Source organism: Tinamus guttatus, unplaced genomic scaffold (genome assembly GCF_059628265.1).
Source record: "Tinamus guttatus ecotype Peru unplaced genomic scaffold, ASM5962826v1 Tinamus_guttatus_pri_ptg000652l, whole genome shotgun sequence".
In the NCBI taxonomy this organism is placed as follows: domain Eukaryota; kingdom Metazoa; phylum Chordata; class Aves; order Tinamiformes; family Tinamidae; genus Tinamus; species Tinamus guttatus.
Window position 1 is genome coordinate 1987929 of NW_028289186.1, and position 13913 is coordinate 2001841.

General features: G+C 50.2%; 1 protein-coding gene across 4 annotated transcripts in view; it reads right to left on the reverse strand.

Moving 5' to 3' along the window:
- Positions 1-4050: 4050 nt before the first annotated feature.
- Positions 4051-13913, reverse strand: part of RERE (arginine-glutamic acid dipeptide repeats) — a 166538-nt gene continuing 156675 nt past the window's right edge. For 3 of the 4 annotated variants that reach the window (XM_088536182.1, XM_088536184.1, XM_088536183.1), the window contains exons 16-22: positions 13039-13152; positions 11280-12634; positions 10719-10941; positions 8844-9567; positions 6378-6524; positions 5989-6169; positions 4051-5078 (exon numbers count right to left, since the gene is read on the reverse strand). In XM_088536182.1, the coding sequence (XP_088392308.1) occupies positions 5045-5078; positions 5989-6169; positions 6378-6524; positions 8844-9567; positions 10719-10941; positions 11280-12634; positions 13039-13152 (2778 nt within the window). In that variant the 3' untranslated portion in view covers positions 4051-5044. The remainder of the gene's footprint in view (positions 5079-5988; positions 6170-6377; positions 6525-8843; positions 9568-10718; positions 10942-11279; positions 12635-13038; positions 13153-13913) is intronic. The other variant, XM_088536185.1, reaches the window with a different exon arrangement.

Here is a 13913-nt window from a genome sequence, read left to right on the forward strand (position 1 = left end):
TGATAGGGGATTGAAACACTGATATGGACAGAATTCGAGAGCTGAGAAAGTCCCACCAACACCATCCAGAGCTTGGGGTACCCCCGGGGACAAGGCCATGAGGAAACGGGTCCCATGGAGGCCTCCCTCCCCTCAGGACGAGGCTTCGCTCCACAGGCCTGAGGGGACGCGGCCCCTGGCGCAGCTCCTCACTCCCCGCCGCCCTCCCGTGTGGGGAAAAGGCTCTTACCTTGGCTACCTCTGGCCACGGGGCCCGTTTCACCCGGTTCTGCCCCGTTTTGGGGACAAAGGCAGCACGCAGGGAGCAGCAGCAGGGCCGCAGCGTGGCGGGACGTGAGGCGGGACGGAAACCCCCGCAGGGCTGCGCTGAGGCGCCGGGGAGGCAGCCGGGCGCTCGGGGAGAGGCACCACAACCAACAGCACCAAGAACCCGAGAACGGAACCACCTGCGCCCGATCCGACAGCACCGCCCCTCCGCCCGAGCAACCAGGGCCGCTCACAAACACACACAGGTGTGAGGAGCCGCTCCGGTTCCCTCTGCTCCCTCCCTTGGAGCCAGGCCGGGACCGCACACCGCCGCCATGGCCGGCTCCCCATCCGCAGCCTCGTGCTGCTGCTGCATCGGGAACGTGGCACCAACGCGGCCCACAGGAGCATTGCGAGAGGAATTCACTCCATTAGTGCAGGAATAAAAGCCCCTCTCGGCCCTGTCCCTGTAAAATTCTGCATTTTCAGTCTGGAAACTCAGCAAGCGAGGGAAGGCAGCCTGAGCCCCCTTTGGAGTTTTTTCAAGTACAAGGGATTAAAAGGAAATAGAAAAAGAAAAAAATAATAGAAACGTCAAAAGAAAGACTGTGGCAAATGTGCAAGCCAGCCTCCAAAAAAGCACTTTGAGAAGCTATTTCCAGTAGACAGAGCTGACCTTCCCTTTCAAAATGCCACAGGGTATAAATAGAGCAGGCTCGTGAAATATGCAGCTCCAAAGTCCCTTGCAATTTGTCACAAACGTCGCTGCGTCTCCTCCAAGCGCACCGAAACACAAGGGCACTCTGCTCACCACAGCCACAGCACTAACTGGCCCGAACCGGAGTCGGGATATCTCATTATTTCTGAAAAATCGTTTATCAAAACGCAAAGCAGAGCCTGATCAGGAAAGTAGCCTGACCAAACACCTCTTCCGTAGAGGTACTCACCTTCTGGGCGGCATTGCAGCGTTTCCTCGTCGTCACCAATTGCAAACAGGGAACACCCAAAGAGCTCATGCAAACACATAATCCCTGGCGAACGCAGAAAGGGAGCTATTCCACAGTAGACATACACGTACACAATTTGAAAGCATTCCTGTGCTTTCAGCAGCGAATTACCGCTCACCTTCCTCTCTGCAATGACCACTGCTGTGAAAGGCAGCTCCTGCCGGCTCTTCCAGCTGTTATGTGAAGAAAGGAACCCCTCTCTTGGAAAACCAGGGAGTATTGGGTATTGGGATATATTCTAGTGTGCTCTTATCCTAATTTCAAGGTTATACTTCATGAGTACCCAGGCCTGATTTTCCTCTATTTTCCAAACCCTTTTGCTTACAAGCTAAATTTTGGAGAGATGGCAGTATGCTGAAACCCAGGGAATTGTCCTCTTTTGGTTCAGGAGATCTTATTTGTCTGTTCTTCTTCAGCTGATGCAATGAGAACTTCTCCACATACTTCATTTTATTTTGACTACTTGCTTGGACTCAGACAGATTAGCAGCAACAATACGTTACCAGCGAACACAGCAAGGCCCCGAAGTCATGACAACCAGAACATTCGTGCACATTTGTTCTTTTCAATTTGACTGTTTAACTATGGAAAAAAAAAATACAGAAACTATGCAGCATGAGCCTCAGGCAAGCAGAATACATTCTGGAACTGGACATCATGTTGGTGCTCTACGTGCTGTGTATTAAAATTGAAATAACCTCTAAGGAAAAAAATAAGGCCAAGAAAAAGATAGGACGGCCTTAAACCAGACAGAATCACCATGCCGGAACCCCGTATTGCCCCACATGGAAATATTCTTTTCCCCACTAACAACAATCAACAGACACATTTGGCTTGCAGGCAAAACCTGGCTGCTGTAGTGTAGCTTGGTTTTATTTATGTCCACAAATATTTCAAAAAAATTACAAAATACTCAAATGGAGAGAACACAGAAGTCACGATTTCTGGGTTTCTACTCTGTTTACACTGTGTTATCCCATGGCAAACTACTCATATATACATTAAGCTTCAAGATATATATAAATGTAGCAGTCAGAATGTACACTCTGCTTTAACGGTGCAGTGAAACAAGCTCAACCATGACGACATAGAACAACAGAGACGTTTCAAAAACACTAAAGCAAAATTAAAAAATAAATCTTTAAAACAGAGGAAAAAGAAAGAGAGGTTTCCTAAAGAAAAACGAAAGGTCTGGGTTGTTTTAACAAGTGCATTGAACACCAAGATGGTTTCCAAAGCCACTGCCTGAAGGTTGTAGTAAATCACTGCTCTAAAATGGAAGAACCTCAGTGCTTCTTTGCTGAATGCAAACACAGAACAATATTCAAATAATTAGAACGCTTATGTGAAAATTAAACAGGATCAACTAGTAACTTCTGAACATAGACTGCAAAGCAACTTTGAAAAAAAAACATGGAAAGAGAAAACCGTGGGAGGGAATTACTATCTTTTTATAAGAACTATAGACAAAAAATAACAGTGAGAGATGGGTCAGAAGAAAGGTCCCAAATCCCACATGGCAAAAAATGGGAGAAGGAGGATTTTAACTGCAATATGTTAACTATCTCTTTAAAGTAAATCGAGGTGCTCTCTCTGCTGGGCAGGACAAGCTTATTAACGCCTCCAGCAAACATGAAAAATGTTACTCACTGAAAACTATCACCTGTTTCACCTGATGGCTGCAGACAGAGGCTGGAGGCCTCGACTCGAGGCTGACCTCACGGTTTCCAAACCTCAGGAATACTAGCTGTGACCGGCAGACATAGCAGAGGGGACTGATTAAATGCTACTGCAGTTCCTTAGCGCTGAGAAATCTGGAATGGAGGATAGAAAAAAGAGGGAAGGTCAGAACCAAATGAAATAGACCCCTCTCGGTAATGACACTCTTAAAAGGAATACCCTAAATGCAAGCTTTTAATTCATAACGTGATGTTATTAACGGTCCAACAGGGACATTTTGGTGTTAAGAGGCTGACCCTGTGGTGAGGCCCATGCAGCGGATGTCTTGCCATGCCTGCCCATGCAGCGAATGATTAACGGCAGGTTTATCACACACGGCCCGTCCCGTGACACGACCACCACGTTTAACCGTCCACAACAGCAGAGATAGAGCCCTGGAGTGAAGGGAGATAACGGGGAGGAAGTCATGCACCAGGAGATAACATGGCCAGCAGATTCAGATCTCCGTGGGCTGCACTGCCCTCTGCTCTGGCAAGAAACATGGCAAAACAATACAAAAAAATCTGTTCAGAGTTAGAGCCGTCTACAAAAACGGTGCCCGCTGGCCTTCTGTGTGTGCCTCTCCTTGTACCATGCATGTGGGAACCGAGCCCACACTTGTTCTGCATGGACCTCTCCTTTGGGGAATCAGTAGATGTTACCGTCCATGTGTGTGATTAATCTCAAAGCAGTTAAGTTAGTTCCTGAGATCTGGAACTGTGGCAGCAGCTAAAAAGCTTTTGCTTGCATAAAATGGAACCAAAAAAGCCAAACACAAATAGAGACTGGTCTTTGCAAAGCAACTTTAAAGACACCAAACCAGTTGCCTAGTCCACGTTCAATAAAAATGTATCAAACACAAAAGGCCAGGAAGAGCCAATTCTTCAGAAATATGCACATGTATACAGAATTTTGGCTGTACTAGTTTGAGCCATGGAACATTTTTTTTAAAAGGATTTTAGAAGATCATTTCTTTGCGCTTTTGCTGATATTTACTGATTCCATAAGGGATAGTCTAAAACCAATATAGTTAAATTAGGTTTCAAAAGGTAATGGAAAGAAGTATATTACAGCCACATTGAAGATTAACCCTTAAAGTAGACATCAAAATGGTAAGCAAGTCCTACGGACACCTGTACTGCTGAGAAACCCAACTCAACAAAAATCATCTGCAGAACAGAGAGATGTAACACTACAAAAAAACAAAACAACAAGAGAAAACAAAATAAAACCAAAAACAAAGAACAGAAACAGTCATTTGCAACATTATCCCTGCAACTCCCTTTAATGCTTATTGTTGATACCAAACCAAATTTCAAGCTTTTACCCATTTGAAATTATTGACACCCATCATTCCCTTTAATTAAAGGGATTATTATATATATTTTTTATTAAAAAATCAACTCTGTATTTTGTCAACACCAGGTAGGAATTCACAATTGATGTAACTGAAAATCAAGATAAACGTTTCTGGATTCTTGTTTTGTTTCTCCCCTCTACCCAAAAAGTTATTTACAGACTTAAAAAGCCATGCTGCAGAACTGAGCTTTCTTTAAAATTATGAAGTTTTCCTACAATGTATTAAAATAAAAGTAGATTTTTATTATTATAGCACTTGGATTCAGAGCTTGTTATGTCACCTACTTGCAATCCTTGCTTTTTTTTTTTTAAATAGCTATAGATGCATTGAGTGTCTCTTCACGCACAGTGACTTGTATTGTGACCCTGATTCTAGCACCTACTTGAAACAAAGTAATAATAATAATAATAATAATAAAAAAAACAAGATTGCAGGAAGTTCTCCGAATATTCCACACAGTCCTGTACTTTCAATAAGCTTCTGAATACGTTGTCATGCAGGGAGACCCACACCAGTCTTGAGAAATCTTCTCTACAAATGAACACTATGCTGTTAAGTCTCTACTTGTTGGGTGGTTGTTTCTGTTTTAAATATATAAAGAAATCTTTATAAGATATTCTTTTCCTTTTGTAGCTCTTATTGTATGTAAAAATGTTCCATTCCTTCCCAAGGACCGGGGTTTCCACAGCCAGAATTACAAATAAATAATTTATTACAACTGTTTGTCGCCTTCTTTCTTCAGTCGACTGAAAGAGAAAGAAAAGTCATTTTAACAAACGAAGGAGGTGGCAGGACACCCCAGTGACTGCCTGTCTTCCCGCTGCCCTTGCCCGGGTGCCCTGAGGGGGCAGAGGGTGGAACAGGAGTTCTGATCATTGAGCACGAAACGGGACCCGCTGCGATAGCCCTGACAGCAGCGTCTGCCACGGAGGGAGGTTGTGACCTTCCTCTGCTGAAACGCTCCTCCGTGTGAGCGGGATCACGAGTGTCAGCTCATCAAGACTGACTTTATCTGCACTCGCACACAAAATGACCCTCAGCAGCAGGGAGATCCTGCTACAAAGCCAGCTAACAGGTTTGGATGGCAGAAGCAGGGACGGGAACACCAGAGCAGAGCGGGTGTTTCATGCGCGGGGTCCTACAGATCCTCGCTATGTGCGGACACACAGAATTAACCTTTGCTCTGTACTGGGGCTTTTACTTCTGAGCTGACAAATCACCAGTGACCACGGCCAAATAGGAAATAAGGTGCCAGTTAAGGCAGCCCAAGAGAACTGCTCTGCTATAAGCACCGCATAGTGCTCTGGGGAGAAAAACCTCACGGGATCTCCCAGGCCTGCCCGGCTGTCACTGGGAGTTACCCACATATTTCAACCTCCCATTGCCTTTAGTCATTTTTTCAGATTCACTGGCAGAAAAATCCCTCCCTGCTTCTCATTCATAAAGCTTTTACCCACCCTTCCTCACCTATCTGTCTTGAGGAAGTATGAAAGATGTAGAAGCAGAGATCATTAATGTGTGTGCCACACTAAAAAGCCCCATCAGAGCCCACAGTAAAAGAGGCAATAATTTAGAAGAAACAAAAAGGGAGAGAAAGTGGAAAAAGATGAAGGAAGCTGCAGCACCGTCTCCAAAAGCCTTCGTGGCACCTCTCACCTGTAGTAATCTTCCTGACTCGGTAGATGACCACCATGCATGTGAGGATGCCCGTGCAACCACTGCTGCTCCATTGCCAGTCTCTGCAGCTCTGCTGACTGCGCGTGCATGGCCTGCAGCTGGTGGGCTGCCGACATGGGAGGTGGAATGGCACCGGGCAGGTCTCGAGGGTAGGGGGTACCTACGACACAGTTACACACCTTCACAAAGTGCTTTGGCTCACACCGTGCCCCCCAAAATGCACACGTGCCAGTCAGCATAACCATGGAGGAATCAGAACTGTGAAGTTACAGCTCAACTGCTCCCCTCCAGCCCCCCTTGCAAGAAATGCTCTGTCCCCAAAGGAAAAAGGAGGGTGGACCGGTCTCCAAAGCGGTTCAAAGACTCACCAAAGACTGGATGCCGGAGCATCTCATGCTCATGAGGTGGCTGCCCTAGCAATGGGTTGGGGATGGTCCCAGGTGGGTAGGGAAAGCGTGCCAAATGGGGCCCAGCTGCTAACGGATCCACCAGCGGGTGAACAGGTCCTGCTGAACCTTCAAAACAAGGGAAAAAAGAAGCAATCAACTGCTTGGGGACACACGGCTATGGGGACAGCAAAGGCCCTGGTACCACTTGAGCTGGATCAGCATTTGGCCTAATTGGCGTGTAATTACCAGGAGCTTAGCTCCATGCAATTCGAAACCCACTTTGCCATCTTCAAGTGTTTAAAGCGACGTCCACGTGCTGAACAATCTGAATTGTTCAAGTGACAACCCCAGGCTTTCAATTTCAAGAAGAAGGAAATCCACCAAGTGACAGCAAACAGCAAACCCCCCTACGCTTCCCTTTTCAGCTCTTTCTTCCAATCCCAGGCACACGGCAGCAGTGCTTCTCCACCAGCCCCACTCAGCCTGACACAAGCAAACTGGGAAGACTTAGAAGAAACTCTTGCTGCACAGGCTTGTTCTTGAAAGAACTCTCCCTGTACAGCTTTTAATTGACTACCATAATTATATTGTTCGCCGTGCTCAGGTTCTTGGCAAACATTACACTGCATTTGTGTTTCAGGTCACCTCTCATTCCCAGGGTGCCTGCATCCAGTGTCATTCCTCCTTGCTCTCCTAGGAACCTCCTGTTCTTGGGTTTTACAAGTGGCCTCAAGTTTACGGCTATGAACAGGACCGTTCCAGTTGGGTTTCTGGAGAGTCCTAAGATCCGATCCGCTCACGACGAAGGCACCTCGCTCATGTTTAAGCACACACTGCACAGTGAAGCAAGGGGTATTTGCTTGCACGAACAGCCCGTCTGCAGCCAGCGGCACCAGCAGCCTCAGTTCATGAATCTGGACAGTTTTCTTCTCCTGACTTGGCTGCTACTGCAGCCGGTGCCTTGTGTGTTAAGTTCCCCACTGTCCACTACTGGAAAACGTGAAAACTTCAGTTCACTTCCAGCTCTCACCTTCCAGATTCAGCATCTGCTCGGAGGAGTAACTCCGTAACTTGTCTTAGAAGTGAACAAGACACCAAGTCACTTGTGACAATATTAAACATATCGGGAAAAAAAAAATCGCAAGTATCATGTGAATCACAAAAATGTAATTAAAAGTTGTCAAAACCTTAGATGGTTCTGGAAGGGGGGTGACAGAGATTCTCCTAGTGAGGTCTCTTTGCTCAGTGGAGTCTGCACCTGTACACCAGGTGCAACGTGGCACTCTAGGATTCCAGCAGCAAAAACACAGCCTTTTATAGCCATGATGCACAGTCCCAGCAAAAACTATTGCGCTATCATTTATCTTCCTGCTGCGCTGTTGTTCTGCATCTTCCCAAAATAACTGTTTGCAACTCCCATCCCCAGATCGCTCTTGCAGCTACCTGTTTTCTCCAAGCAGAGGGATGTTCTGGTCACTCCCCACCGCTCTGCCTGGGTGCAGAACCCACAGCTTTGGATGGTATCAATTCCCTGGCAAGGAGCAGAACAGCAGGCGGCAGAGGAGGCCACATGAACCTGCTCTTCCTGCTCCAGGTCACTAATATGATCAATAAATCCCATCAGATGCTGCTGTGGGGCAGCTCAAGGCAAGGAACAGGGACAAACTGCCACAGCTCCTACCAACAGAGAGGATGTGAAATTCCTTGCTGGAACACTGGGACTTCAGCAGCTGACGTGCAAAATCCCAGCAAAAGCAGGAAAGCGCCTGACAAGCGGCTGTCTTCTCAGCTGGCATTTCAGAAATGATTTGGAGTACTCCTCCACCTTCAGCTCACCATCATCATCTCTCTCCAGCTTCCTATTGTTCCAAAAACTCAACGGGGTGAACTGTGTGTGAAACATTACTGAAGTAGTAAAGCAGGCAGGAGCAGGGCTGCTTGACAAACACCTGCATTTACCTACACTCAGTGCTGCTGCTGCCACTAAACGAGCTGTTCTAGATTTAAAACAGCAACGAGAATATTTCAGATAAGGCCTAAGCATGCAGCAATGGTGCTGGTTTCACTAAACTGATCCTGAGCAGGAACTCTGCCACAGAACAAAACAGGATCATTTACTATGGTGTAGAGTATATAGTAAATTAAGCACAAACACTACTTAATCCACAAATACAACAGGGCTATTTTTTGGTTGGGGCCCAGCAGTACTGTGAGCAAGGGAATCGTATGCCCACAATAAGTCAAACGTGGTCAGTTTTGTAATCCATTTGTTATATAGCTGTGCTGTGATATATTGGAGCTAACTTGGGTGTCACCACCTCGTTCCACACCAGTGCTACGTGCAAAAAGCTGGACATTTTGCTGCTCAGAACACCAGGATGAGCCTGCCTGGTTTGGATCAGGCTTCTGGCTCCTGCGAGATTCCCTGGCAATGCCCCAGCTCACCTTGATGCAACGGATCCTGCTGGTGTAGGTGTAGATGTGAATGGATGTGTGAATGCTGGTGGTGGTGAGGCGTGACGTTGAACATCTGGAGCCGGGCCAAGGGGTCGTTGGTGAGCGAGGCCATGCGCTCCGCGTGTATCCTCTCCGCTGCCAGTCTGTCCGGGTAGCTCATTTCAGGCCGTAACTGGGGGCCTGCCAGTGCAAGTCTCTCTCTTTCGAGGGGATTCAAACCCGGGTGGAAGGAAGCAAACGGGTGAGGTCCTGCTGTTGGGGGAATAGTCAGTGCCCCGTGCCGGGCAAAATGCTCCATGGGGTTCGTAGCCGGGTGCAGCGCGTCGAGCTCCGGGGGCTTCACCTCAAAGCCGGGTTTCATCCTCTCCCTCAACTCCCTTTCCCGGATTTCTCGCTCCCGGATCTCCCGCTCTCGGAGCTCTCGCTCCCGGATGGTGGGGTCCACGTTGTAGAGGCCAGGCATGTGGTAGGCCAGCAGCGGATCGGTGGGGTTCAGGGGGACGAAGAAGGGATGATTGCGGTTTGTGGGCGACATGACGTGAGGACGTGCGTATTCGCTCAGTGTTCGTAAAGCAGGTGTGTCCGGGCCGATATAGGGTGGCACAGCAGCGATGGTGGTGGGTGGAGGTTCGAACGAAGGCCTCATGTGCGCCGGCCCGCTGAGCTGGGACTCTCCGAGACGGCCCTCGTGGGAGGAGCTGGATACCTTCTGCTGCACAGAACGGGAAAAGACCTTCAGTTCAGCACGCTCAGCTTGAAAACACAGCAGGCAGCAGGCAAGCTCTCCCCTCTTCCGCGCTGCAAACAGGGCTGAGCTCAGTTTGTTGAGCCTCACAACTCCTGTAACTGGGTGCTCTGCTTGGGGCAAAAACCAGACCCCATGGGGCAGGAAATAACTACGTTTTAGCAGCAGCCTCAAAGTTGCACTGACTGCTCTGTCACGTGCACCCTCACGTGGGGCACGGCTGGCCGGAACACGTCACAACAGACTGTCATCTTGTTTGCAAGGGCTCTTCCTCCCCTCTGCACCTCACCTGGACTGTGCAGAGCAACTGCACAGGGCAATTCACCTCCACGCTTTGCAGCAAAACAAATCCCACTCCCTGCACATCATTGAGCATCCAGCTCTTCTCTCTGTGCAAGGGCAGCACAGCACTTCTGGGGAGGGCAAATCACCCCTAGTAATTGCCCAGTATCCCCCAGATAAAGCCAAATCCTCATAAAAGACATATCCCCTAATGAACAGGTCTATATCCTTGCCTTTATGGCCCTGTAGAGATGACTAACTGTGATTCAGATCTCTGAAATGCTCCATGGAAGGAGACTGGGATATGTGATGATAACTCGGGGGGCCAGAAAGTAATCATTCCTTCTCAAGCAAGCCACAGGAAAGGAAATTAGTTACATTGGCTTCTTACTTCAAGGCTGAAGTTCGTGTTTCCCCACAAAAATAAATCATGTACCTTTGGTCAAGTTTACTTGCGATTTAGAAAGCCTTCAGCTCCCTGTTTCAGCAGAGAGCACTCTTGTGCTTGAGCTTCAAAGGTAGCAGAAGATACACGGGGGAGCTTGCTCTCTGCACTTTGGGAGCATTTTTCATCTCAAAACGTCTACTCCAAGTAAACATAAACACTTGGCCTGGTTGTCCCCAGCTTCCCCCACATCAGAAACGAACTGGGAGGACAATGCGTCAGGCCGGCCAGCAGATGCTCACGGCCTGCTGCTTGCACTTACAACATGAGGCTCCCACCTTCCCGAGGACCTGACTGTAAAAGTCAAGGCACTCCTGGCTATTTGCATTCTGCAGCCGCCATCCAGCTCAGATCCTGCCGTTTTGCAGCTATTAGTTACAAACAAACTTACCGCAGCTCTTTCTGCTTCTCTTTCACGCTCCCGCTCTCTCTCTCTTTCCTTCTCTTTTTCTTTCTCTCTTTCCCTCTCTTCTCTGGCTTTCTGCTCTGCCTCCCTTTTGGCCTTTTCAATGGCCTCTTCTCGCTTCTTGGCCAGTTTTGATCCTGCTAGAGGCATGAAGTACAAGTCCGCTCTCGAGCACGAATTGTAGCCACGGTCTAGGTGCTTATAGAACCTGGGAGAAACGAAACGAGTTCAGCCACCAGGATGGATACTCTGCGATTTAAGAACTTTATGACCAGGGAAAATTAAAGATCACTCTACAGTTACAACACAGTCTGCTTCCCTGAAAGACAAGAGAAAAACTAATTGCACCATGTAACTACAGACATGCGGAGCATGTCGGTTGACAGCCAGCTGGACACGAGCCAGCAGTGTGCCCAGGTGGCCAAGGCCAACCTCATCCTCACTGGGGTTGGACTAGATGACCTCCTCCAGAGGTCCCTTCCAACCTTATGCATTCTATGATTCTATGTTCCTTCCAATTAGGAAGTGCTGTCGCCAACCTCCTACCTGGCCGACTGGCTGGCGTGGCTCGGGGTATCCACCACGGTCGGCTCTGGCGAGGGGCTCCTGGGCGGAGGCGGAGGGCTCTCCGGTTCCTCGGCGTCGTCTGGGACTTCCTCTTTGATTTGAATGGGTGGCAGCGTGCAGGACGTCACCACGGGCACGCTCCCGCTCGAGGCGGCGGCCGTGGAGATGGAGCTCTGCAGCGGGACGCCCGGCACGGCGGGCGGCGTGGAGGTGGCGGGGCAGGAGGGCGGCGTGATGGCCGGGGGCCCCCCGGGCACGAAGGCGTGCTGGGCAAAGGGCGGCTGCGAGGCCACGGCGTGGAGGCCGCCCGGGGGGTGGCCGGCGGCCGGGGGGAGGCTCTGGCTCTGCGTGAGCACGGGCGGCTGCGCCGGGGACGACTGCAGGGGCTGGCTCTGCGGCATGAGCTGCAGCGGAGGAGGGTGCGCGGACGGAGGGTGGTGGGTGGAGAGCGAGCTCAGGGGCTTGAGCGCGGGCGGCGGCGGCAGGTTGGAGTTCATGGAGAACGGGGACGGGCCCGAGAGGTGCGGGGGGTGCTTGTGGGGCGGCGCGGCGGGGAGCTGCGGGATGGGGGTGGTGGGGGGAGGCTTGATGTGCGGCATGGCCATGGGCGCGGGCGGCAGCGGCTGCTCGCGCGGGGGCTGCGGCGGCTGCAGCGGCAGCGCGGGCGGCGCCGCCTGCACCGGGAGGGCCGGGTGGGAGTGCGACGGCGCCTGCGTCTGGAGGGGAACCTGAGCCTGAGACGACGGAGCGGGCAGGGAAAAGGGCTGCGGGGGAACGGGGTGAGGCAGGAGGGGCTGCGCCGGCAGGCCGTGCGGGGCCGGCTGCGCCGGGCTGTGCAGCGGAGGCTGCGCGTGCGCCTGCGAGGAGGCCGGGCTCTGCGACACGCTCAGGGGCTGCAGGGGCGGATGGGGCGACGGCAGCCGCTGCGGGTGCAGCGCGGGCGCCTGCTGGATGTGGGAGTGGGGCTGCGGGGGCAGCGCGGGTGCCGCGGGCTGGCCGGGAGGCTGCGAGGCCGGCGGCGAGAGCTGCGCCGGGGCGGCGGGAGCGCCGGGCGCCGCGGGCAGCGCGGCCGGGACGGGCGGCGTGGGAGCGGGCGGCTGAGCGGAGCCGCCCGGCGCCGGGAGCGCCTGCGGCTGCGCCTGCAGCACCTGCTGCTGAGCCGAGGAATCCGAGTCGCTCTCATTGTCCTGAGGGCTGGGGATGCTGGGCGAGGTGCTGCGGTTGTCCTGGTCGATGTCCTTGGGGTCGCTGCTGCCCTCGTCGTTGACGCTGCGGCTGTCGGAGCTCTCGCCTTCGCCCTCGCCCTCGGAGGGAGAGTTTGGTCGGCTGATCTCCTGCAGGGACAGGGAGCAACACGTGGGCACGGGGAAACGGCTCCCAGGACGCGGCCGGCACGCTGCGGGATGCAACCCGCTACACCAGGCCTGGAAAGGCCTCCAGAAATCAAATTCGGAGACCTCCACGTGTCTCTGGAGGCAGCGTGAGCAGGCCCACCTACGCTCCCATCCTGCTGATATTAAAACTAAAAACCACTCCCGGTCTTACCCCATGTCATCCCACTGGTCTCCCTCAGAAGGAACACATTATGAAATGGGCTGGTTTTCCAGCCACACACTAAATTACAATTTGCTATGGCTTAAATAAGGTTTGTGGTTCTGGTTCATTACTGGGTTTTCAACCCTCTCCCACTCTCCTCACTTTCCCTAAAGTGAAAATATCCCCTTGCTGTGGGACTCACTTGAGTTTTGGATTTTTTGGCATTGGATCTGTCAGGTTCTTCCGTGTCAGAAGCTGCTTTTTCCCGCTGCCTCTTGGAGTTCTTGAGGGGAGAGGATACCTCTTCTTTTATCTTCTGCCACAAACAAAACAGAGAAGTTATCAGTGAGGTAAATGCAGGAGCAAAGGGACCACATGCCATCACTACAAAGGTTCATAAGGTTCACTACAAAGGTTGATTAGGTCTACCCCTAATATTCTGTGAGGTCCATCCCCTCAAATAGAGGGCTACCATGGAGTAGCTTTTATGAAGCTCCTGTATTAGCTCATAGTTTTATACATCCTGTAATTACCTAACCTAACTTTAAATGTTGCTGAGTTCTCAGCATCTCGTGACAACTTGCCCCATGTTCTACTTTTTGACTTTAAAATACTGTTTTTTTTTTTTTTAAACCTCCTACTTTTCAGTTTATTCTGCTCAACAACAAGCTGTCCGTCTGGCCTTGTTTATTCAGAATTCTCCTGTAAAAGCACTTGTTCATTAGAACAGGCTAAATAGTAAAATTACTCTGAAAAATCAAGCAAATATGCATACAGAAAAACAGTAACAAAAGTAATATCAATTACTACAAATATAACTTTATAACTGAAGATTAAGTACTGCTTTAAAAAAAACCCTCCTAAATTCTTAATTGTCTTTGATGTAGCATTTCTGATCTGTACCACTTCTGCGAGTCAAATGCTTGCACTTACACCTAAAATTAAGGATTGGTTTAATGGAAGAGCAGTATGATTATGTGGAAATGCTTTAGTGGCTTTTATCACTACCCATCCTTACATCCAGGAAGAAAGCACCAGTCAGATGCCGCCTTATTTTTTGCATATCTAAACAGACAG